The sequence below is a fragment of the Tachypleus tridentatus genome, chromosome 1 (assembly GCF_004210375.1).
Source record: "Tachypleus tridentatus isolate NWPU-2018 chromosome 1, ASM421037v1, whole genome shotgun sequence".
Classification (NCBI taxonomy): domain Eukaryota; kingdom Metazoa; phylum Arthropoda; class Merostomata; order Xiphosura; family Limulidae; genus Tachypleus; species Tachypleus tridentatus.
The window spans coordinates 52,798,916-52,826,900 of record NC_134825.1 but is presented as its reverse complement, the minus strand read 5'-3'; the positions used below and the strand labels follow the sequence as shown (position 1 = coordinate 52,826,900).

Genomic DNA, 27,985 nt, shown 5'->3' with positions numbered 1-27,985 from the left:
AGAGTATATTTAGCAATTAGTAAATAAAACAGTGTAATAAGTTTATACAAGTTATGTTAGTTTAAAAATGAATTTCCGACTGTTAGAGCAATAATTGATATCTGAGTATACTTGTAGCATGTAACACAGTCTCTAAACTATAGCAAATATATGAACAAATTAATAAACTTTAAATAAAATCATTAAACTATTCTGTAAAAAATATAAGAATGTATTAACTAAAGATAGAAAATGAAAATTAAAGAAATTTTACTAAGAATTTTTAATAACTATTTTTAGATATGAATAAGGTCATTTAACAACTTGGCTCTAATTTATGCAGATATATACCTTACCTCATATTAAAACATGTACGAGTTAAAAAAAATTTTTAATTATGAGTATTTCAATTTCACATGTTATGACTAATACCCAAGCATAATAAAAATATTAACATGTACAAGAACAACTACACATATTCCTTACTGAAGTATTTTTGATGTTGCCAACAGGTTTAAGTTTGCATTCAATATTGTCTTTAGCTAATGCTTTAGTCATCTGAATAGTAATGTTTACTGGTTCATTTGGGTCTGTCATATCAATAACCTCTGGCCATAGAAGCAGAAATGCTGTACAGCCTGCAACACACAGATATATATTACAACTTTTGCCAACATATATAAAAAATAAGTATTTTACATAACTGAATCAATAAGATGGTTTACCTAAGCTGCTAAGAAAGTTTTTAGTTTATTCATTCAAGAACGAGAGATGATTAAACTGGCTAAATAAGGCAGCCACTTTTAACAGGTTTATAGATTTTATTGCTAAAGTTCTCAAATATATCACAATATGAAAGTCACACAACTGTTCTACGAAAACAGGAAATTGCTTACCATATTAAGTACCAGCTCAAGAAATGAAAACAGAATACATATTACAACTTACTGTTAAAATTTTGATCTGTGGGTAGAAGACAGTTTCCACAAACATCAGTTTTTTTACTACTGTAAGGAACACCATCACAGCCAATGCATACGTTGTTACCATCACAAACATTACATTTGTCCATTCCATACTCTGGCATTTGTTCTGTTTTCATTTCCACACAGTAACCACATCTGTAAAGTAAAACATCAATTACATATTTACAAAAGATTCATTAACTGCTACAAATGAGTGAAGTAATACCTGCATCCATTGTAACTTCCTATTTAAAAATATATACCATTAGCTAGATTTAAATTCTTTTAATAAGGTAATGATATAACAATGCATACTTGCATCTTAGGAATAAATATATAATCAATGAATGTAAAATGTAACATTTTGCTTCAGTTTTATTTCTAACATTTAATATATATTTCAATCTCTCTTTATATAAATTAGATTTATAACACACAGAAACGACATGAAAACAAACCTATTTTGCTTGAAATGTATTTCCCATTTGTGAACATCCTTATCAAGAAGTTACTTTTATCAAGATAAAAAATATTTACCTTTTAACATTTAAAATCTAATATTCTTACATCAATGCAAATATCACTCATAATTTAAGTTTAAAGCTCAATTAATTCAAGCAAAAATAACACAACAAAAAAGCTGAAAACCAGAAGAATATATATGTGTGTGTTTATCATTATGGAATGAATACTAATTCAAATATATTACAGAAACTGTGAAATACATGTGTAGACTCCAGATGTTCAAAAAGTCTATTAAAAGCTTTATTGTATGTATAAAAACTTACACATTCACATAAGCGTTCTTATCACCTGCTTCATCACATTGATCCTGTGGTAGTTCTTTCCTGAACATTATAAAATTGTTAAATTTTATAAGGTATATTTAAATATATATTTAAATCTTATATAAAAATATACATAGAACACTAGTAGGTAGGTAGAAAGAGTACTGTTTATTAGATAAACAAACATGAAACAATGGGTACAATATTACCCTTCAGTATTTACAGGATTTGTTCTTTGTAATATTTAAAGCAGAAACATAGCCACATATCATATTTATAAGAAATTTCATCTCATACCTGCAAAAGAAATTGGACAAGGGTATCCCTAGAAAGTGATTCTTTGTGACACTTTCACAGAGAGCTGTCAAGGATGAACAACATACATTTGATAAGGTTCATATTCAGCAACTGACCAGGCCACAGAAAAGTGGTAATGGCCTCACCTTCTAGCCAGTGTTTTGTGACTCAGGTTGAAAGAGATGGAATCCCCCTTCTTACATGTAAATTTTGAGTTGTCTGATAATATGCCCAAGAACTCGATGTACTGAGCACCAGTGACTATGCTTTTGTATAGTAATAGCTGTAATCATGTAGTTGCTCAAATGGCTCCCCACAACATAATAGACGTACCACTTTTTTTTTTTTTTTGTGGCCTGCAGATAATTCATCAAATGTTTCTAGAGGGATGAATTCCAAACCTAAGTGAATCCACTGCCTAAGAATTTCAAAAATTTGGATTTGTCAGTAAAATATTACAGTGTATTAATTTAACTAGAATGAGGAATGGCTTTGTCTGGGTACTCTGCCTTTATGGCTCATGCTAAGGAAACAATTTGTATAATGGTAGTGGGAGCACAACTATACATGTCCTGACACAGTAGCAGCCACCTGACATGCATCATTCTCAACACTTCTTAAAGCATGAAAATTCTATTCTTTTGGTTTTGATTACCTGGGCCATGGAGAGTTTTTTATTTTATAATTTGGACAAAATTAGGTACCTTTTTACATTAGTACTACAAAATTGTAAAGCACAAAGATAGTCGTTTCTAAATGGATAACAATAAAATAAACTAATATGAAAATTTTATATAATAGGTAGTTTATTAAACATTCCATAAAGGTGACCATCCTTTTTTGACAATTTTTTATCAATGTTTAGTTTGAAATACTAGTGTTAGGATAGCATCCTAACTTTAATCCGTATAACAGAATGTATGTCTTGTATCTTATTTATGGTCAAGTTATTTGTCCAAAATTACTTTATTCTTTATGGATTACTAATACAAAAATACAATGAAAATGCATTACACTCACTGGTGTTTCTATATTTCAAGAGTGAGCTACTTTTCAAGCAATATACATATTTATGTTAGTGGAAGTTTTAAGGTTTTTTTAATTTTTATGTTGTTCTTACATTTGTAACATGTAAACATGTCTCAAAAACAATAAATTAGTTAAGAACTGCATATAATTTTGATTTTGAATAGTGCTTATAACTCTGGATTACCAGTGATGGATATTTTTTAATACTTTCGAGTTAATGGAATAAAATACATTTATATGCACATTAAATTGAAATGAATAATTACTAATGTATGTGATAAATCTAATGACTTATATTTCATGAGTGAAACTCCTACTTTCTAAATATACGCTTACAACTTTAAAATTTGCTCATAAATGTTTGTCACACTTACTGAACACATAAATATTTGTCATTAATTTTTATAACCTCCTCGTGTTCCTCACAGAGATTAGCACAGCTTTTCTTTATATCCTCTGAGTTCTCTGATATACACAAGCCACACTGCTCAGAGAAATCTGCAAAATTTAATTTGTTAGTAAATAATTTACAAAAATAATGCATTGTAACCCTTGAAATTGCATTACTTACACCTAAAAATATAACGAATTTTCAAATGAAACTTACTAATTCAAAATATATATGCTGACCATTAACATATCACTTTTCAAATCTAAAACTTTGTACAACTCTTTATTAACATATATTTAATAAGAGCTTCTTTTATTACATTTGCAAAAACAAAAAAATGTTCTTAAAAGATTAATGATCAACTATTTCTTAAGTATACTTAGAGTGAAAATATTATACAAATAACAGCTTTAGGCATACAGTCGAAAAGTAAATTGAAATGCTATGAGAGAGCAAGTTAAAAACTTGCTCATCTATAGTTCTCAGCTTTCCAGAGCTTTATGCTTCATGCAATAATTGGGGACATTTTGGTGTTATGTTATTATTACACAGCCTAAGACAATTAGCATAGGCAGTGGTATATGTATGCCTTTATAGCACCCACAGTTGTGGAGAGGCCCATGCCAAAAGGAAACCTAAAGGGCTTGACAAACTTAAAAATTATCAACAATTGGAATAAATGTAGGGAACAAATTACTCTTTATGCAGGGAAGCCATCTTCTGTAAGTATGCCAATGAGTACCAGAATCTTCTTCAAATAAATTTTGAAACATTAAAGCCTAATATGTTATCAGAAAGTTTTTAAGAAATTTAATTATTAGTGCATCTCCTGGTAGGACAGCAGAAAGTACAAAGATTTGCAACACTAAGACAGGGAATCAATTTCCTCTTGATGAACCCAGCAGATAGCTCAATGTAGTTTTGTTATAAACACACCCACACACATTATTAGTATAATGAACTCTGCAATTTATCCTCTGACTCCTCTATATATATTAAAATACATACTGTTACCTTGTATGAGATATTAATCATCACTGTAAGGTATATTCACCTCATCCTTTCTGTTTTTACTGAATGTATATGGCCACAACATATAAACTGAAAGCATTAATGCTAGAGTAGGATGTAACAGGCACTGCAATGTAAAGGCATGCAGTAAGACATGCCTGGCATATCTTATTGATTTTGTGTTACTTCTATTATAATTACTTATATTATTTAATTAGATGACTGCCTGGTAAATTAAAATCTAATGATTTAAACTGAATCTAATCTATAGGTATAATTTGTTACATTGGAGGATTTTGTGGTCAAATTTTGGGATGCTGATTGACAGGACAAGATCAGAAAAACTAAATCTTTCAAATTAATGTATACTTAACTATTAACTTATACCAAACCTCTAACCTTTATAAGTGATTTTTATGAAAATTTACTAACTATAGAGACCTTTCTCTCAAAATCACAAACGAGCTGTTAAAGAAAGAACATCAGTGATAGTAATAATAGAAAACTAATAAATTCCTAAAACATTATTTTTATAGTACATATTTTTTTAATGAAATAGCACACACTTCAGTTTCTGAAGTGAGATTAATGTGTACAAACAAAGAAGCTCAAAACTTTAAACAGAATAGTTCATGTATTTTATTTTTTACTGAGCATTTCATATGGATTTTTCCAGATATATACTTTGAAATGATATTTTGATTTCAAAATGGTATAACACAGTGTCATTTCCTCTATTGTAACATTTTTTTTACCAATGTTAAGGTCATAATAAATGAGATAAAGTTTGAGAAAAAAGTCAACTTATTATTAAACTCAAACATTCATTATTTTATTAGTAATAGCAAAATTTATAATTTACTTTATTTGCAAGCACTGTACAAATTGTAAAGTTATTTGAAACACATGTATTAAACAAGACTTACCCATCACTTTCATTAGAACTAAGTGAGAAACTTAAATTATAAACAAATGGAAATCTTATTTTCTTTACAAATTACAAACAAACTAACTCTTGAAACCCTACATTTTTTGGGTGTTCTGTCTGAACTATTTTCACAATTTCCTAATAATTATCACCATACTTTATAAAGTTTCAATTCTTTTGATTTTGTTTTTCCATTCAGCTGTAGGGGTATCCACGTGAAGCACTGTTGAGTGAATAGAATCACCATATGATGGGTAAATTGGAATTTTTGACCAGACACTAGCAACATCCACTTGAATTTAAGGAGTTAAACCCTTTTTTCATTACAAGTACAAATAAAATAAAATCTTACTTCCATTATACATTCCAGTACAATCACGACAAGTTGACCCATCACCACCACACACACCACAGTCGTCCTTCATTAATGGATGGTCGATCACACGTAGATCCAAACAATCTCGTTGTTCCAAATAATAAATCATAAAATCTTCAGCAAGAGGACCCTCTCTTCCACAGAGCTAATAGAAAAATTCCAATGGCTTCATTACGATATTGTAACTCATTCTTAACGATTAACAAAAATACATAAGAATTAATTACATATTTAATGGAGCCATTATCTGAGTTTTTTAAGTGAAACATTTATTATCCATTAAGATATCAATTAATAAGTTGAGTATAGAGTAATTCAGAACACACAATAATTCATTACTCCACACTAGAATATTAAATTCACACATACAATGAATAATTACAAAATGGGGTTTTATTGGGCCTTAACACCCAAAGTAAACTAAATAATAATATTTACAAATGATCATTAGTTCCATTAATTTAATAAGTAATAAAATATGATAATTAAAATAGCATACAAATAAATAAAATTGTAAAACCAACCGGAACACAATTTGCTAAGTTTATGTTATCAACTTCTCCATCGTTTCTACTGTCAGTCATATCCCAAGCTGTTCCTAAAAGCATAACTTTTTCAGCAGCCTCAAATATGGAATATTTGATATCAGGGTGTTTTGCAACGAAACGCAATTCCGTTGAAGGGGAAAGAAAAATGGCTTTCACTGAAAGACTATTTGTCATTCCTTTGTTTAAACTTCTATGATGAATAAGACCAAAATTGTAAGGAATAAATTCCAGTGACATGTTTGAAAACAAAGATCGATTTGATGCAACTGGTAGACTCTGCCAAACAGATTGCTCAGTCGTCTTATATTGCCACATCCCTGTAGACAGAATATCAGTGATGAATATTAATTAAACCTATATTAATTACTTTTATTGTAATTAGTTTTATGTTTAAAGCATACAATCAATTTAAAAATGTGGTTATTAGTGTCAAATATATAATGTTATAAATTATCAATAATGTATTTAAAGCTAAAATTATCCAATTAAGCTCTTTTTCTTTAAACCACCTACATCTATCTCCTTGTCATATTTAAAATTTTCATACTCAAATATTTTTCATAACTACTCCACTGCTTAAACCAACAAGGATACATATATAACACTAAATTGTAGATATTAATGAGATAGTAAGTACAATAAATTTGGTATATGAACAATAATTGTTCAAATAAACTACTGCAGTTAATATTTATTTAACAATTGTTTTATACAGCTATTAAAACTATACACTTTAAAAGTAATTTAAACACAGTTTTATTCTATAAAAATGTGCATGAACTGAACATTTGAGAGAAACTAATTAACACATCATTTTAAATCAGAAAAAGAAACAAAATTGAGTGTGAAAAATATGAATATATTTTTATTCAATTACTTCAGGAAAAATGTACTACAGACCACTGCCAAATTTCAATATTCATCAACAAGACCAAAATGCTGATAACTGTTGTTTTTTCCTTCATTTTGACTTCAGTCACATCAAGCTAGGGGTCAGCATTTATTTTTGAAAGCCAATAATTTTTACACCTAGGTGGTTGATTCAGTCAGCAACCATATGCTGCTACTAAATATACAGTAAAATCCCTCTCTAATGCTTTATCTTGGTAAATATAATAAAATAAATAATCATTATAATGATTTTTGTGGAACAATTTCACAAGAACAATTGCAGAATCATTTTTTAAAGATTTTCAAATAGCCAACAGTTTTCCAAAATTTAAAAGTTATACTTTTTGAAATTACCTTAACATTTATTAAGTCTTATCTGAAGTAAATTTTTAATCATATTGTTTATATATAACTTTTCTTCCCATGAGAAAAACAATAAGGATATGTGAAAAATTCTATTAAACCAATACCATAAAAAAGTATGCATTACTTTAATGTTAAATCTCATTATTCTTGTTATTTGTGATGTCAATATGTACTGTACTGTGAACAACACTGTAATGCATGCACAAGGATAAGTGGTTTCTTTCTTAAAGTAACTGAGATACAGTGGTACCTCTGTTCTCAAACTTAAACCATTCCAGAAAGCTGTTGGAAAACCGATTTGTTCGAAAACCGAATCAATTTTAACCATAAAAAATACTGTAAATTTAATTAATCCATTACAAACCTCCAAAAATTATGCATTATGAAGCATTTTAAGTAAAAATATTGCTTGTTTATACCTGTATAATAATACTTACATGCATAAAGTTAACCACAAAAACTATAAACACAATAAAAAAGCAATAAATGAAAATTTAACTGCACTTCACTTGTGCTGAGTAGAGCTAATAGCGTAAGTGAAAGGTGGTGAGGAACGTGGAGAGTAGGAGGGTTATTATTGTTTGGAAGGGGAGTCACCTTCCCTAAAAACGTCAGGTAACTCTTTTTAGGGTTCTTTCTCTTTTCTGTCTCTTTTGCACTGCTATAACCTGCTTGAGACTCACTGGACATATTTCTCACTAAAATTTTGTCTAATGAGGTTTGTTTCTGCCTGGCACCCTCACCACACTATGTATGCCACTTCTCTCCCTCAATTTTTCAAACCACCCCCTACTAGCCTTAAAGGCATCACTTGTATCAGCACTCGATCCAGGGGTGTTTTTCAGGAGGTCAGCATGGAACTGCTTTGCTTTCTCACAAATTATGGTCTCAGAAATGCTATCACCAGCTAACTGTTTTTCATTTACCCAAATCAACAACAGTTTTTCTACCTTTTTCACTGTTTATGGTCTTTGTTTCGTAAGCACTGTCACTCCTTTTGCAACATCAGCTCCTTTGATGACCTCTTTATTTTTCAGTATGGTGCAGACTGTAGACTTCACCATACCAAACTGTGTAGCAAGGTCAGATACCTGAACACCACTCTCATACTTTGCTATGAGATCTTTTTTCTCCTTTGTTGTGGCTCTAACAACTTTTTTCTTTTTGGTTTGCTGCTTTCATTATCCTTCTTTGACCCCATGGTGGCTTATTTAATCAGAATATTTAGAAAAACAAGAAAAAAAATAAAAACGAGAATGTTTACAGCAGATTTTAGCGGGGGTGTGGACTGAACGACAGGTGCGGATAAAATGTTTTGGGCAAGCTTGGTGTGGGCCAAAAATGGTTGAAAAGTCGTTTGGGTCATCAGTCAGGTTATTTCGGGGGTTCGGGCCACGACAGCTTGGTTCGCGAACCTGGTTTATGTTCGACAACCGAGAAATATTTTTCTCAAACAATATGTTTGAAAACTGAATTGTTCGAGAACAGAGGTACCACTGTATAATATTTTTAAGAAGTACAAAGTAATGACTTCTTAATTTGGGAGTCTTGAGCTACGAATACTTTCAACATTTAAATAGGTATAGAAAGATCCTAAAATTTACTTGAATCATTTTTATTGTGTGCACACTGACATGAGAATACATTACCAGTATCTGCTAAAAACACAGGTCTATTACCAAAATAAACTCATGAAGGAACACTACTTGTGAATTTAGAGGAACTTACCACAGTACCATCAGTAAAAAGTAACAGGTGTAAACTAGTTGATATTATATTATAAACTATAATGGCATCTTCTAAAGAATAATGAATTTTTGCCAGCATCAGAGACTAGTGATCATTATATATTTTTCAGTATTGTACAAAAACAACAAGACCAAATTCATAAGTAAAACAACAAGATATTTTTAATTGCATGAAAAAACATTTTTTCTACTTCCTCATATACATATTTGTTGTGATTGGTTTATAATGTATCATATGGTATAAAATGTTTTAAATGTCACTTCAAAAAGCTGGTCAACAAATCACATGACCAATGTTGTTATTGTGACAAATCACATGTGACTTGCAGCAGAACTTTGGTGACAATAATTTTTTGCAGCACAGTGAAAACATGCTGACTCATTCAGGCCTAATTTACAAATAACTTTAAAAATATCATGAGCATTTTAGGCAAATTTTATGTTGAAGTTAGGTACATACTTTATAACATAAAATAATGTTTGAGGACAACAAGGGATCAATTGGCACATCTAGATTATCCATTCTTCTAAACTAAACTAAAACTACTAAATAAATAAAAAAAATTAAAAAGTCCTCAAAGTCAGTCTTTATAATTTATATAGCTATCAAGCTTTCTCTTGAACTCACTTAAATTTACTGCCTCCACAACATCCAAAGGCAATCCATTCCAAAAACCAACCATCCTGTTAGAAAAATAAAACTGTCTTAGCTGCAGAAAACTCTAAAGCTGCCAAATTCTGTGTCTCCTAGTACTACCATTAAATATGAAAATAGATGTTGCATCAACACTATCAATTTCCTTAGCATTCTTAAACACGTAAATAAGATCCCCTCTAACTCTTCTATTTTCAAGATAAAACAATTTCAGAGATCTTAACCATTCCTTGTGTAACAATCCTACCATCTCAAACACTATTCTAGTAACCCTCTTCTGAACCCTTTCCAACAATTCAATATCCTTCCTAAGATAAAGAGCCTAGACTGAACACAATACTCCTAATTTGGCCTAATCAATAATCTATATAATGAAATTATAACCTCTTTAGACTTGTATTCAATATTTCTGTAGCTACAACCTAAGATCCTATTTGCTATACCAATAGCAACAGCACGCTACTTGGATGGCTTAAGAAACTGATTAATCACTACACCAAGACTCCTTATTTGATAACATTGTTAAAGTTATTCCAATCAAAATTATATTTATAATTCAAATTACAATAACCCAAATGCATTATCTTCCATTTATTATATTTTAAACCCATCAGCCATTTATTTGTTCAACTCACTAAATGATCTAAACCTTTTTTGCAAAGCAGCAGAACTTTCCTTACAATCAATAACACTCAAGATTTTAATATCATCAGTAAATTGAAGTAATTTAGCGACAAATAGCTGGAGTTCCCATCTCCTAAAGGTGTAATGGTACATGAGTACTAAAGAAGAGTTCATAAGGCAAGATGATGGTGGAAAAAATTGGGCATGGGATAAATAAACTGAATGATCAACTAGATATCAACCCCCACACTGGCAAAATCAATTCCAACTGTTAAGAATTGAGAAACAGATTTTCAGCATGATGGTAGGCCAAATCAAACTGACCTGAAGGCCATAAAAAGTCATGGGGCATGCTAACACCACCTTTAACCATCTGAGAATCAAAATGCTCTGCAAGAATCCCAATATCAAGAGAAGGGGGAAAGCCAATACTGAGAGGAGGGGTAACAAAGAAGGAAATGGATTATGTGACATTGGGAAAATGGATAAACAAAACAAACCTGGAGATAGGATACCTAAAAAAGCAGGCAAAAATCCATGTTGACCCAAACAGGTTCAACATATTCAGAAAGAATAGGAGCAACATCAGGAGAAGTAGGTTGACTCTTATAATAATAAATCTCATGGGAGATGCTGACCAATAAATCCACAGATTTGTTACCCCACCCAGTGGCAGATTTAAGGTTGTGTGGGCTCAGAGGACAATAACTTTTATGGGCCCTACATCCCAAGTAATTTTACACAGAATAAAATTATCAATGGGCCCTGGGCTGATTTCTCTCTAACCCCTACCTAAATTCACCACTGACCTCACTTAGAATATATGTGAGTGTGCTGGTAGAAGGTAGTACCTCCAAAGTGGTAAATTATACTTTGGAATTCATTGAGTAACAATGAATAATCAAACACAACTGTTTAATGAAAAAAAATGAATACTGGAAAAAATAAGTTATAAGAAAATTTGTGAATTTCTGAAAAAGAAAAAAACAAAGACACTTCAAAATTAATATTTTAAAAAAATGCACTTGCACGAAGTGGAATTAAAAATACGATTCAAGAGCACAAAAAAGTGTCATAACATGATTACTGCCAAATAATGAGTGATATTTTGGTAGAATAGGACAGAGGGAGCCACTACATCAGGAAAGTGCCTCACACTCCTATAGATGGAGGGTTATTGTTTCAAGATTTACATACAAGACACAGTTTAAACATTTGATTGTACATTTAACAGGAGCTTAATTCTTGTGGCATGTGAGAAAAGTTTTTGCATACAGAGGGCAGCACTGAATGAGAATAGCCATTTAAGTGAGTGGATGTAATACACAATATCAGAAAATTAACCATATATTTAATATGCACAATGCTCCCTAACATAGTTTTTCAACTGAAACATTCAGAGAAAAGCTGAAAACAACAGATACTATTTTATTTATTAAAGTTAAGTGTTCTAGAAAACCCAAATCTATAAAACAGAGATGTTAGTCTGTAGTTCGCTTAACTATTTATTTATAAAACTAACAGGTTAAAAAAAAGGAGTGTGACAAAAGTAAATAATTGACAGAAAATCTTACTTCATAATTTTAGCTTCAGAAACTAATTATCAATCTACAAATAGCAGCATTCACAATAACTATTTTAACCTCAGTAAATTTTGGCTTTATTGTGAATGAAGTTTATTTGTTTTTAGAATCTTCATGCAAAGCTACACAAGAGTTATCTGTGCTTCGTCATATCTAATATTAAGCTAATAAACTAGAGGGATTGTCTAGTTAGTTGTTTAGTGTTTATTGGCATAAAGCAACTGGATTTATCTGTGCCAACCAGTAAAACGGTAAAAAAAGTAAAATCATTTAAATATGTAAAAAGAAATCATGTTAAAACAAAACATAGTCCAATTTCTAAATTAAAATCTTAAATAGAGTTAAAAAGACCAATAGCCCTAAAAAACTTAAAACACAACAGAAGTAGAGAGTGTCACCATTGCCAATGACACTGTCCAATGTCAAGAGTGAGTGAACTCATGATAAAAATATGTTTAAAATGGTGCTGTTGCTCTTGTTCGTAATAACGGCATGACAGTAAAATGTGGGATATCGTGGCCTGAGTGTCACAAAGATCACACATTGGTACATAAGTACCAGGTAAAAAAGAGCAATGAGTTAAAAAACTGTGACCAATGTTTAGCCTAGTCAGAACAACTTCCTCCTTCCAATCCTTATGGAAGCAAGATGGGCAAAGAGTAATAAAAGGTTTGATTTGGAAAAGCTTGTTATGATGTTGCTCATTCCAAGTTGCATGCCAATTGGCATGAACCAAGCCTTGAATACAGGACTGTAGTTCATGTATGGGACAGGCACAGTGGTGATAGTACCAAAGTAGACAAACGTAGCTGCAATGTCAGTGAGCTCATTCCTGCAAATATCAATGTGACCTGGTATCCACAAAACCTGGATAGAAGTAGGTGACAGAGAGAATATTGAATAAAACAGGGTAAGGACAAATGTGAAGTGGTTCCAGGACCAATAGAGAGCTAAGCAAGTCAGTACAAATAGTGCAGAAGTGCATGCAAATGGTTCTGAAGCGAGAAAACGTAACGCCATTTGCTGTTGTCCACTTCAGTAATTGATTGAGGGCAGTCTGCAGCTGCTGTTCAATAAACCTCATGCTCGACAACTGACATGAAATTTGGAAGTCATCAACATAGAATCTGTTTGCAACTGTAGGGGAAAGTTTATGGTGAAAAGTGTAACACTCAAGGCATAACCCTGAGGGACTCCAGGGTCCTGTGGGAAATAACAAAAAAGTGTCAAACCCACTTGGTCTTGGAATTCCCAGTTCATTAAAAATGTTTAATAAAAATGGGTAAATGGCCACACATGCTGTACAAGTGGAGGTCTTGCAAGATGCCACATCTCCATGTTGTATTACAGCCTTTCTCAAGGTCAAAAAAGTGTGGTTCTAGATTGCACTTGTACACATTGTGGTCTTTGCCTCTACAATAAGCATGTGTTAAAGAACCACAACATGACGTTTTTGAATGACCAAACCATTGACACTGAAAACATCTGAAAGGGTTGGGAATATATGGCTGTACCTAACAGTTCAGATAACGTGCTTTGACTGTAGCAGGACTGTCTCCAAAGTGCAACTTCTTTACTGACATAGCAAGCCCCTCTAATCCCTTTTGAATAAAAGAGGGGGACAATTGTCCTAAGGATTTCTCAGATATAGAATGGATAATTAGAAACTGAGATATAGAATTTGACTGAGCTGTTGATTGTACAGCAGACTCGTCCATGTGTGGTCGTTTTCCAATAATTGTTTTTTCAGTTTTTTCATAAAGGGGGATATCCATAATAAAGATGCTACATTTCAGTTCCCACTGGCCCCACCCACTATGGAGCTCTACAAGGCGACACACTACAATGCCAAACAAGGACATTGCAGCAATGCCAGGGTTTCGTGAGCTCTATACCAGAACACCAGCATTAGACACAAAATCCACAACACCAGTTGAGAATGTCCAACACTGGTACTTGGTTGACCCTAGCCCATATGGACCAGTCAACTGACCCAAGGCTGCCAGTCTACAGGAATTCAAGGCCAAAGCCGTTTGTTGGAGTTGGACTCCTCAACCATCTTTCCTCCCCTTCACAGGTCACCACGCACAGCAAACACGAGTGGATGTTTAGATCACAGAGGAAGTAAACCGAAAGCACAGAACCTTCTCTGGGAGGTCCCCTCACTATATTCAGGAATCCACCTTGAGGGGGAACTAGAGGGAAGACATCTAATCAACAGTAATTGGGCTAATCTTGTCTTATTGAATAAAGATATTTATCAATCACCCTTACTATATGTACACCTACAGCCCCAAAGCACAATGTTTTTGCAGTAATGTGACATGAAATATAAACCTTAATTGACCAGATTCAAAATCAAGCTTTGAATTTATTCTATATGAAACTTAAAGGTACAGAATTATTCTACTAACTTATATTTCTAATACTGTGTTTTACCTATTTCACTTTCTTCTGCAATTAATATAGCTATTCCTAATTTATCACCATCATTGTCTTTATACACAGGAGCCACAAATTGGGAAACAGTGAAGATCTTTGAGCTCATTAGGTAAGAGAAGTATGGAAGGTTTTCCATCAAAATTTTCATTTGTGGAACTGGAGCATTGTTTTTAGGGTTAACCTGTCAGGACAGATGAGATATTTTAAATTACAACTTCCTGCCTAACAACTATAAAAATCTCATACAATTAACATGTTTGCATTTTACTCTACAGAGTATAAGAAAACAAACACATCTATAGCTCTTAGAAAAATAATACAATCAAGGTTTGTATATCTTTAAATAAAATATGTTAAATGACTGAAATGATAAGGTGTTAATTTTTTTTTCTTATGAACACAAAAAATTTTTATACACACAATTTGGACAGTTACAGTATTCTTAACATGCATATTTACACAGACAATTTTACTTCAGTTAATACTGAATAAAATAAATGTTTACATTATTTTTCACCCAGAAATTAATTCCAAACAGTTAGTTTTTTTCTTAAGCATTGACTGCCTTACAGGTGCACCACCAGATTATGATTTTGCACTATTACAATCTTGTAATCAACAGTGCTCTTTTTTATGTGTTTATAGAAATCTATACCACTTTAATCACTAGTTACCTGCACAGATAAGGTCTTTTCATCAAGAAGCAACAAAGTTTCTTCTTCAAAACTGAATAACATTACATTCACGTCAGATTTGCCATGCATATCAGCATGACTGATTATTTTGGTATCACTATTTAGTGGTAGAATTGTTCCAGAAATTAAGTCGACTGGTACCCAACTGAAAGCAAACCAAAGAAGACTGGTGTTGCATTGTACTGTACATTAATCCTGGTAATGTTTCCTTCTTCCAAAATTTATGAAAATAATTTGTTTACAATAAAAAAAAGTTTTAAAACAATTTCTTCTGTGTTTAGTCAGTTTCACTGCTAGAAGCCTTCTTCTCTGATGATGCTTTTATTAGAGAGTTGACCATTTTGATAAAAAGATTGCAAGATGAATACAAAATACAAGCCTAATTACTCAAAACAATTATACTAGATATAAAACAAGATAAACATATTTATGAAACAGTTTTAGTACTACTTGTTCAAAGCTACTGCACTAGATACAAAACAAGAAAAAATGTATTGAATCATGCAGTTTAAATATTAACTACAAAAACAATTGCACTGGATATAAAACAAGGAAAAATGTTACAACACATTCTAAATACTAACTGCCAAAATAGTTTTACTGGAGATAAAATAAGACAAAATGTATACATCACACATTCTACATACTAAGTACAAAAATAGTTTTACTGGATATAAAACAAGAACAAATACAGATATCACATAGTTAGAAAATAAACTACACAGAAGATGACAGATTTACAAATAAGTATTCAGATGGTTTTCATGACTTCAAGTTAATTTTTATGCAACATAAAAGAAAACTTAAATTTCATGTCAGTTGATCATAAACATTAAAATTTCTTATAGTTGTTACAATAAGAGAGGCTTGTAAAAACAATGTTGAATTAACTACCAATCTTCGATCTGTGTTACATAACTTGCTTCATTCAACTTCAAACACATTTTGATTGGCACAAACCTTTCACTGTTTGGTGTTTTGGCAGTCATTTCAAATAAGTCACCTGCTTGAACAGTGGAAGAGTTTTGAACAGATATGTTCACCCTGAATGGACCTTTCTTGTTAATAAGTGATACAGTCTTTGTGTAGTTAATCCATGTGTTGTTGACTGTGTCAAAATAAAGCTGTTCAACTGGTGTTGGAAGATAGGCTGCAAATTTAGAAATAAGTAGAACATATACAAAAGTAATACAAAATTGAACATTTAATTTTTGTCTTGTCAAATGCTGGATATTAATACTACTTTAATAACTTAAAATAACTATCAGCAAATGTTTTCTTGAGTGATGTTAGGTAGTTCCAGAAAATATAAATAAACAATATCCAAATCATGTCTTTTTTTTTTCCCAGGGCTTTAATACTTTTAAAAATCCAACATTTTATTGTTAAACCAAAAAAGTATTATCTAAGACAGAATACTGCATCTTCCACACCATAAAGAAATGTACCTAGTCATTAACTCTCATCAGATCTTCTGGAATAGTTTGTATTCCAGCTAGAAAGCAATATAAAATACTCAAGCTAAGAACAATGATTATTACCATGGAGAGTTTTTAACCTGTTGTTTATATTTTTAAGACCATTTAAATTTTATTATATCAAAATTAATCTTTCAGTTACTTTACTTACCTAGAAAGAACTATGTGCAACAAATATATTTATATGTACATACTTACACCAGAACTTTCCAGTACCCAATGCAGGTAATTGTACTACATCAGACAACCTGACAAACAATGGTTCACCTTCTTTTAAAGTCACTGCTGGGGTTATAAAGTAGATTTGTGGATGTGGTGAAGATGGCACAACAAGATGACATAGCATGTGAAAAATTCCACCTGGAACAAAAAATTTTATAAGCTTTTAGTGACGTTATTTCTTTATCTCATAAGCACAAAATCAAATTTTTAAACTAATTGCTACAGTAAGTCTATGCCTAAGTATCCCAATATATCTTTATGTCTTTAACCTCACTGCATTTGAAATCAACAGGAATATATGTACATATAAAACACACACACAGCTGTCAGATACTAGTTTCAGAAAAGCTCATACTGTCACACTGTAGTTTTGTTTTATATAAATCAAGTCTAATTTTGAAGCCATTTGTTAGTTTCTAACAGAAAAATTTCAATTAATTTGTTGATAAAAAACATTAAATAATATCACAGCATTACACATACAGACAATTACTGTAAATATTTCATAAGACAAATAGAAATTTCAGGTAACAAAGAGACTGTGAATGAGAATTTTGAGCTAAACATGTTGTAGATTCTAAAAACTCTTCACAGTTCATTCCAATAGAAAAGTAAAAATGCCATTGTTATAGATTTTAAAAATAAATTTTAAACAGCTATGCATTTTTTCTCTTATACTTGACCATTTAGTTTGTTTTTTTATATTGTATCATGGTTAAGACATATAATATGAAGGTCATAACAAAGCAACATGCATCGGATCATAGAGACTGCTTTACAAACACATAAAATATTTACATAAACATTTCAGAAATAAACAGGTTCTTTACAATTATTTCATATATCTGTGAAATCCTGATAATATTCAATTATTTGTGCCTATGAAACAAAACTTATCAATGATGAATCACAATACTCTTAACTACTTACCTTTGTCTAATAACATCAACCGAACCACCCCAAAGAGTTCACGCCTCAAGGTTTCCACTCTCAAAATATATCCCAACTTCAAAACAACTTTTTCTCGTAGTGAAACCCATTTATTTTGAACTGTAAAAATATATATTTCATTCTTCATATTGAACTAATTACAAACTTAAAAGTTCTAAAACATTATAATCTGGACAAAATTTAGCTTCTTAAGATTAAATTTTTACTGAACTTATTTTTATTACATCTTTGCATAAAGAAAAATAAAGTATATATATATATATCTCACAAAGTTATAATTTTCCTATGAAGAAAATGTATTTTCAGTTGATACTTACCTCCTCTCATAACATTAGCTATTCTAGATCAGTGCTGCATTCTATATCCAAACTTTTTCTTATTGGAATTAGTATATTCCAATGTGTCTCTCATGAAAATCAGCATTTGCTTTATCCATCAAACACTAGTAACATATGATGCTCACTTGATGCGTGTGACCCCCTTTAAACACCTATAACAAACCTTCACTTTGAAGTTTGGTAGATGGTGTGAGCACCAGAAAGTATGGAGAAAAGGTGGGAAGTTTGAGAAGTGGTAAGTACATATCAGAAATACATTTTCAGTAAAGGAAAATTATAGCTTCCAATACAGCACATACCCCTACTTACAAGATTAGCTAGAATCCCACACTGAGGAGGAGGAGGGTCACTGTGAAAAAATAACAGAAGCAACCCCAAGAGTATCCAAAAAATACCCCCGATCATGAGAAAAAGAGATACGGATCAGAGAAGGAGAAATTGCACTACTTCTGACTCAAGTATACTCTTTGTTCATGTGTATAATTTATAAAACATAGGGGCATAAATCACAAGGTGCAAAGTGCCAACTACAGGTATGAACATCCATGATAGAGTGGGGTGAGAATCATACCGTCTTCACCTCTAACCCAATAATTGGGGATTAAGACTTGCTCTGACTACTGGATACTACACAAGGACCAATGTCCTACAGCAATCCAGGAGAGGCTATCAAACATCAAGAGGATGGATTCAACTTGGGTGAGAATTTATGTTGATTGATTCACTCAAATCCAACTCTTCAATGCTGAGAACTGATGTCTGCACAAAGGCAGAAATGAAAGCTCCTAATGAAAAGGGGTGGACTGCATTTCTGACAGATCAACTCCAGTTAGTATGGAATGTATAATTGGAAGCCACATCAACTAAACTGTATGTGTAAATTAATAGGGGGAGTAATTGGTGTAAATAGTATAAGGAGGCCACATTCACCAGTGACGTGATGGATCAAGTCCTGTGGAATCCACTTCACATCTACACCAGTAAAGTACCATCACCCTACTCTTAATTGAATGATTATAATTAACTTTTGTGTGGAACCCATTCAGGAGGGCACCTCTACGGTCAACCACACTGGCAGCTTGGAATTAGAAGGTGGTAAGGTGTCCCACATTCCACATGAAGAAGGAGCATGAGTATGCATTGGAGAGTCCAGAGAAATGTCTTCTCTTGCTGATATGCTTTCATGGAAGATGGATGAATGAAAGAAGTTAACATATAGGAGACTATACATGTGAAGCTGGATCTTTTTGCCATGTACGAGACATAAACCAGGCATAAAGATGCAAGCCAGGAGGACTGAGATGTGGAGTGGGAAATCATGGTTGATACAGAAGGGAGGGAAACAGAAGAAGAGGAACAGGTGGTAAGAGCCTTGTAAAGTAAGGATGTGCTAGCCAATGGAGTGCTATCAAGAGGATCCAACAAGGTGTGGAATGTCCAAGAGAAACACCTGATAAAGCAACTGAATGGGTGGGTGCCCATAAAAGTATGTGTGAGACCAATTCTAGCTAAAGGCATTGTCAACCAAAGCCTGTGGATGAGGCATAAGTAATCAAAAAAGAAGCAATATCTCCAAAAGAGAGAATCAGCCCAGATGTGAAAGGCAATTTGCATCTGGGTCGAAAGCATTTCACACATGACAAGTGATTTAAGGAATATGATGTGCACAGACCCAGGATGGAAAATCCAAAGTCTGAAACAGAGCTCTCTGGGCTGGGTGTCTCCTTCATGGTTGATCAGAGCTACCACTATAAAGATATATGAAAGAACTACCACCAAACATCAATGGACAAGAGAAAGGAAGTAATATATTGCCAAATGAACTATGAAAAGGTCAAGAAAATCATTAAGCAAGGCAGTCTTGTCTGTAGGCCAGTGACCCAAAGCTTCATGGTGACTGATCCAAACCCTCTAAACCATGAAGAGAAGCATCCATGAGTGGATGTATAACTGGGTGCAGGGGAGGAAGTGGTATGCCTGCTGACTTATGGGACTAGTCCATCCACAACTGTAGATTGTCTCTCATGGAAAGAGGAAGATAAGTGGTGGCAAAAGAGTATTTTGTGCAAAGTTCCATCGCTAGCTGTAAGTGACCAATCTGAGGGAACACAATAAACTGAAGGATCCATGGAACATAGATACAAAGGAGAAAATAGAGTTTGAATAATATTGGCATCAAAGACTCCTAGGGCAATCAGCAGTATTGATGGTGACCTGCAGTACTCCATCAAGAAAATTGAGAAAAAAAAAGTACTCAGAATTGAAAAAACAGGGAAGGGTTCGGAGGAATAGGTGGCACATGAGGTTCCAACAGACATATAGGCTATAAAAGTTGTAAGTGTAGACTGCAGTATGGTTGACATCACTCATGTCTCAATATTGTCAGAGGCTGTAGCAAATGCATAAAACCCCAGAAAAAGAGAAAGACACTAGAACCTGAGATATATGGACCAAAGTCAAAACTGAGTCCCTACCAAGAAAGTCCCAACAACAAAAAAAACACGTATGTAAGGCCAGAATTGAGGACTAACTATAGGCTGAAGTGGAGGAGGGAAATCAAAGGGTATTGATAAAGAGCCCTCAGGACATCTGTAGAGATCCCCTCAGAGTTGAAGTATGGCAAAAAAAGAGATCAGAGAAAGATGTGTGTAAGACTAACAGTAAATTGTGGATGTATACCCAAGAGAGATAAAAAACAGAAAAAACTGCTGATCAAAAATGTGGTCTACCCAATGGTAAGAAAGGGCAAACTGATCAGAAGTCCACAGGAGGTGTGATAAGCTAATTTCCTTATGAAAATGAGAAGTTAACAAAACTGCAATAACTCCAATATCAGGGAAAGGAGGAAATACCAAACATGGGAAAACAGTACATGTAAAATGAAAAACAAGGTGCAAAAGAACTAGGTAGTAGGAATACAATATAAACCTGAGACTGAAATTCCAAGAATCCCACAGCTTGAATATGAACATTAAACTCTAAAGGCAGAAAAAGATGAACAAAGTCCTCGTCAGCCAGCAAAGGCTTAGCAGTTTCAGTACGAGCCAAAGCAAGGTCCATGGAGAAAAGTGAGACCCTGTAACATTTGATCTCTCAATGCATGACAGTAGATAAATACATTATTAAGTCACTTACACTTGAGACCTGCAAAAAACACTAGTCACTATTGTGTTCCACAAAAAGGTAAAGTGAACTCCAGAATGTATTGCACAGAAAAGTTTTACAAAACTCAAATGAAAAACAAAGCAACTTGGATAAACTGATAAATATGAAAAAAAGGAGAGAATCTGGTTGAACAAATCAAATGAAGTTTACAATGAACCACTTCATGAGGAAAACAAAGTCAAACATGCAGCAATAAATAAATAAAAAAGCTTGTCCAAACTCAAACACTGATAAATAAGTTAAAATTCAGTAGAGGAATGTATGAGGAGTCATATACATCATGTGAGCATGGTATGCTATTACTGGTTGATGGATGACATGTTGAGAGAACAGGGGAGAGCACAAAATTTGTAGTATGCATAAATAAAAATTTTGCATGCAGAAGGCTGTAATGAACAATAATAGCTAATCTTATGAAGAAAGGTAAGTACTGTATTAGAATTAGTAATATCAAAATTTACTTAAACTTAATATATCAAAAACAAGATCTTTGTATATCACTTATGACTCAAGTACTAGGGCATTCCTTCAAAATCTTTCGAACTATCATTATAATAAAAGTTGTTAACATTTAATTTTATAAGTCTGATTTGTAAATTATTAAAGAGAAAATTTAAACAAAATAGTTTAAGTGTTAATCTTGTAATTTATCTTTCACTAACACAATATGCTTATCATCTCTTGTGATATATTTTAACAACTTCTTTTTATTTTTAACTCTTTTTTTTTTTTCTTTGCTTTTCTGCTTCATCAAGAATTACTACCTTCCCACAATTGACTGCAGAAGTTGACTGGTAATTTAGATGTGTAATGTACTTAACATGAATGCCACACCTGCTCTTAATTTATTTACACTCTATATATCATTTCATTTCACATGAGAACTGTAAACTGAGGTTAAATGAGGTACATGGTAAGTATATATTACAGTAGGGAACATACTTATACAGATTACATATTACCTTTCCCTCAAAGCAAACTGACTGCATCTTTTATCACTGCAATATTTGCAGACTAATTTATCCAAAATGTTATATAAATTAATTTAGTTTGGAAAATTCAACAAATAAGTGACACACACACACACATTATTGTATCTAACCATATATGATAAATCAATTGTTATGGTATATAATGCCTAAATTGGTGTTCAACAGTTTTAAATAATTCCTGAAGGTGACTTAACCCTCACAATTTCCTTGAACTGAAATCAACAAACATATCACAAAAAAAGATAAATGCACATTTTAAACTTATTTAAGCATTCAAAAACATTTCAGCCCTTGTTAAATAAAATAATTTAGATATATATCAATTATATGATTACTAGTGTTAATCATCTATAATTATCCTTCCAACTGTACAAAGAAAATGATACACATAGTAATAACTGATTATAAAATTAACCTGTTTGGTTAACTAAAATATAGTAATGTTTAAACTGTACCTTATATAAACACTACTAATGTGGCATTTTTTTAAACCTACCCATAATTTTCAGCATGTTTTGTTAATGCACATAAATGTATGCAGTTAGAAGGTTTTAAAACATCAACATTATTTCTGATAGCTTGACCAATGTAAGCTACTACAAGATTCAGAGTAAACAAACAAGTTCTTCATGGTTCACAATTATCTAACTTTGATGATACCAATATAAAAATAAACAAATATCAGGGTAATACAATCTACAACCAATGGGTAACCCACCCTATTATCACAGGACAGCCCACACTACTACCACAGTGTAGCCAACACTCCTAAAACAAGGTAATCCATTCTACTTCTACAGGATGGCCCATTTTACTACAACCACCATGCTGCAACATAGTAACTTGTTCTGCTACAAGTACTCTATTTTAACTGATGGCAAAATAATTGATTTTTTTGTACGAGGCTGCTACATGTGGCAATATTTTGATATTTACATTATATATATATATATATATATATATATATACACACATACATAAAGTAGCAGCTTTTTCAGACTTGGAGAAATAAAGTTTTACTGATCAGGCTTCATTTGTTCTATCAGATAAAAACTAGTTCAATTTAACTATGATATGTATCAAATAACCAAAAAGTTGCTGATTCTAGTCATATTCCTTTGTTTAATTCAAAACTTCATTTAACAAATTTATTTTATTTGACACTTATCTGTAGAAGTTTGCACATCATCAAATGAAAGTGTAACATATAATATGAACAGAATTATCTATAGAATCCTTTTATACCTGTATTAATTGTAGCTCGCACATAACATCAAACCTTTCATCTTACCCAACATCTGCCACTTCCCAACTCTGTTGTCTACACCCACCACTAAGAACGCACTAGATTCTGAGAAGTTATTTTTGAATCCTGATGACCCCTCAAATACAAACGACAACAGAAACTTATTACTTGTGTCTCCTGCTTTAACAAGTTGCTGAACCAGCCAAATCTGACCTTTGGGTATATCTAACAGAAATTATTTTATTTTAAAGATATATGCTTTATAATTTTAAAAAATAAAAATGTTAAATTCTCATATAGTAAGATAGGAAAGTATTACAAGAGCTTTTAGAAATTTTCGGATAAAGATATTAATTTTTGTTGAGGTAAATTAAAAAGATTACTATTATTCAACAGTAGTTATGTATCTTAAAATTACACACTAAACTACAACTTACATGAACTGTTTTTACTTTTAAATCTTAAGAGAATCAGAGAGTTAATTCAAAGAAAACTACAAATGTTATAGTATGTATGTAAATTGAAAATATATAACAAGTGATAACCTAAAAAATTAAATAAAAAACTAAAAATTTTATTTCACATATCATTTCAAGTTTTATTTATACATACCTCTGTATGAATAACATTATAACCATTATAACATACATTTTTCCTTATACATGTAGCACTTTTTAGGTGTAACTCAATAAAACTTTTCACATGCATAACAAATTAAAAACACAAACTTTTCATGATTTTATAGTTTTGTTTTTATTTCACTTACTGATAAGGTATATTTTATTACAATTTACAGCTTTTACAGTAAGTTATATTAGTTTTTAGAACAAGCATGACATTTCAGTCACTGGTGCAATCATTATAGCTTCTTAATATAAATTTTGCTCTGTTATAACTAATATGCTATTATAAGTATACTTAATTCTCAAGCCACTTTTGATAAATTATATGAAGTTCCACTGAATATTTGCAAGTTAAATGAAAATACAGGTAAAGCTTCAGTGATATAAACAGTATTACATTCACTACGTGTATAAATCAGTAACATGTTTACATCAAAGCAAACTGACCATCTCAGTAAAAAAATGTCTTATGTTCTTATCACATCAAGAAAATTTGTATTAAAAATAAGTACAATTTGATGCCTTGAAACTTTCAGATGTATACTATATTAAGTTCACATATCTTGACTTATAAACAATTAGGTTATATAAATTTACTTCACGCCATAAGTAATTTTGACAACAACCTTACAATACTTTTATAAATATAAGTGTAATTTTAATAACCAAAAACTATGAGATGAAGTAACAACAGAGAATTATTTTCCAAAATAACTAAAATAATTTATTTTGGTAATAACCTAATCTCCATATCTACAATTAAATTTTACATAGTTTGTCCTACATAGAAATTAATGGCTCAACATGTTTAGTATAAATTGGGATGACGTAGATGGGCCAAATGCCTTCTTTTATCACTTTGAAATGAAATAATAAACACATAAGTCAAAAAACCTTTCACAATAATTCAAGTAAGCTACTTACTTTTAAAGCTTGGGTCAGTGTTTTTATCAGATCAGATATAAACAAAATATTTTCTAGAATGAACAAAGATAATCAAAGTTACTTATACCTTGATGTAAATAAGATTACCCAACTTTAAAATGAATTCAAACACTAACCTTTACACTGTTCTGATTGTTCAGAGATATTCCAACAAGAATTATTAATACTACATAAAAACTGTTCAGGCCCACAGTTAGAGAAACAGGACTCATTGGGAGACATGCACAAATTATTGGCCCAGCAAAACCTGCAACAAAATGTTAAGGGTTGCAAAAGTGTTGCACTTTAAGATATACAACTATTAGAAGACATCAAGTACCCCAATTACACAAAAATGATTCACATTCACAAACAAAAATTCATTTAAATATGCAATTAAGAGGAAATAAATTGAATAACATCAAACACTAGTGAAAAAATAATAATAATAAAATTATATAATACTCTTTTTGGTAATGATCTTTATATAGCTGAAATTAGCAATTTCTAGACTGTGGTAGAACTTTTTTAAAATTTAAATGAATCAATGTTATTTCTAAAGTAGTAATTGTTCACAATAAATGGTAGAAAAACATTTAGGTTGAGAACAGATTCACAACACTCAATTCCAATAATAGATGGAATACACATGCAGCCACCTTTTATTCATATTCTAGTCAATAAAACTAAAAAGCATGGATAAATGTCCTTCCATACCTAAAACACTGAAATATACACACAGTATATTCTAGAAGTATCTAAACTATCAGGATTCTTAACTTAATTCAGCAATTGAATAAGAACATGAACACAAAACATCTTTGTTTGACACCCAAGTTATAACAGTGATTAAGGTTTTAAAGTAAAACTTCCTTATAAACCTGTTTATATTGGTTTTGACATAAATTTTAACAATGAGATACCTGAATATTCAAGCAATAACCTAATTACAATACTCACAACTAAACTATTTACAATAATTAGTTCTGAATTCCTTTTACATGAAAAACCTAACTTCTTTTACATGAAACAAAAACTTAAATATTTTACAACAAAATTTAAGCAAACTTAACATACTTTTCAAGATAATAATCTCCTAATTTTAATGTTAACCCCAAGTGCCTTTTATACTTTGTTATTTGAGAAATCAAACTTTCCAAATACTTAATTAGTATTTATAGATTCAGATTTCAGATTTTTTTTGCAAAACATTGCCTGAAATAATATTTCTTGAATAGCAACAAGATTTCTAAAGGATAATATTGCTAATCTTTTATCAGTACTGTTGCTCTTACTCTTTTGGAGCAAATATGACTGACATTGCTAAGTTACTGCACAGTAGAATGAATAAGTTTGTGAACGTTTCAACATAAATATAAAAAATAAAGGAAATTACAAACTATTCAATTTTCTGAAACTCCTAGCCCTCAACTAGATTCTGATATTCTTATCACAGTAAAAAATAAACTAAAGTTATATATTAAAGAGACTATGGTCATTCTTATCCTCAACATTTCACTTGCAAACTATAAAATTGCTGGTTACTTAATAGTTTTACTACTAAACCATAAAAGGTGCTAGAGAAATACTCTTAGTGTATAATTCAGAAGAACAGTTTGCAGGTTCTTACTGTCACATATCAATACACCAATGATACAAACATTTCAGTCATTTATGAAAGCTTCTAACTGCACACAGTTAATACACCTTTACTTAAAATGATTATTTACTTTCTGGTGCTATGTCAATTTTGCCATCCTCATATGAGTTACATGGCATATCCAGGCTAAATATTATGATACATGGACAGAGGAACCACATCTTCAGTTTGTTTGATTGATTGTTAAGGCAATTAACAAATGGGCCAGCCAGTTAGATTTGCACCATCTAGCATCTTCAAAGCAGTTTGTCAGTAACACTTGGAAATACTGTGCCCACTTGGTTGTTTTTTGATGGTAATAATTAAACAGAAATCACATGAACTACAGGTGTTTCATATATACATGTTCCACTTAAACTCCAAACTATTGCTAATTCTCCAATACTACAATATCATTTAAAATGTTAACTTTTTTGACTAATCACACACCTTCAACTTTCAAGGCTATTTTATGAACAAATGAACTCATTAATTCAAGTTTTTGTTTATCAAATAAAACTACTGTGTGTGTAATGCTAAAATTATTGTACAAAATTAAAGAAGTGGTTACAAAGATAATTTATCCTTTTCATCCTAATAATTCATCAAACTCAACTGAAGTTTTCTATCATATTCAGACTGTTCAATACATTTATTCTCAATCAGTTTTGCTTTTGAGACAGATTCATATTTTATACCATTTTATCAAACTTTGCAGTGCTTACATTTTGTCATTTTTGCACTGGCCAACCACTGGGGTTCCTTCGGAAGAAATGCAATGATGAGAATCAAAATAATCACAGCACAAGCTACAGGGAGGACAATCATCATGCGATTGGCACTGGGAAAAGGAATGAAGTACAGAATCTGGTTGTTTAACAAACTTGGGGCACGCTGGTTTGCTCTGTACCTGCACAGTTGAGTCTGTAATAAATACTATTTATAACTTATATAATAACATATACTCTGGAGTACAAAAGCTTCTTTAAGATACAAAATTCTATCATTGCAGGAGGTTCATCACCACATATTTTGTTCATATACTAGCAACTTTAAAACTGATTCTACCAACTTGGCCTCAGATGTTTTTT

General features: G+C 31.7%; 1 protein-coding gene across 1 annotated transcript in view; it reads right to left on the bottom strand.

The window, feature by feature from the left end:
• Positions 1-27,985, bottom strand: part of LOC143248735 (uncharacterized) — a 198,979-nt gene that overhangs the window by 28,827 nt on the left and 142,167 nt on the right. Inside the window, exons 5-18 of the mRNA XM_076497412.1 lie at positions 27,620-27,818; positions 25,393-25,523; positions 23,754-23,933; positions 17,947-18,066; positions 16,993-17,154; positions 16,277-16,466; positions 15,296-15,461; positions 14,619-14,802; positions 6,289-6,629; positions 5,741-5,909; positions 3,433-3,556; positions 1,733-1,792; positions 928-1,100; positions 466-617 (exon numbers count right to left, since the gene is read on the bottom strand). Of these exons, the coding sequence (XP_076353527.1) occupies positions 466-617; positions 928-1,100; positions 1,733-1,792; positions 3,433-3,556; positions 5,741-5,909; positions 6,289-6,629; positions 14,619-14,802; positions 15,296-15,461; positions 16,277-16,466; positions 16,993-17,154; positions 17,947-18,066; positions 23,754-23,933; positions 25,393-25,523; positions 27,620-27,818 (2,351 nt within the window). The remainder of the gene's footprint in view (positions 1-465; positions 618-927; positions 1,101-1,732; positions 1,793-3,432; positions 3,557-5,740; positions 5,910-6,288; positions 6,630-14,618; positions 14,803-15,295; positions 15,462-16,276; positions 16,467-16,992; positions 17,155-17,946; positions 18,067-23,753; positions 23,934-25,392; positions 25,524-27,619; positions 27,819-27,985) is intronic.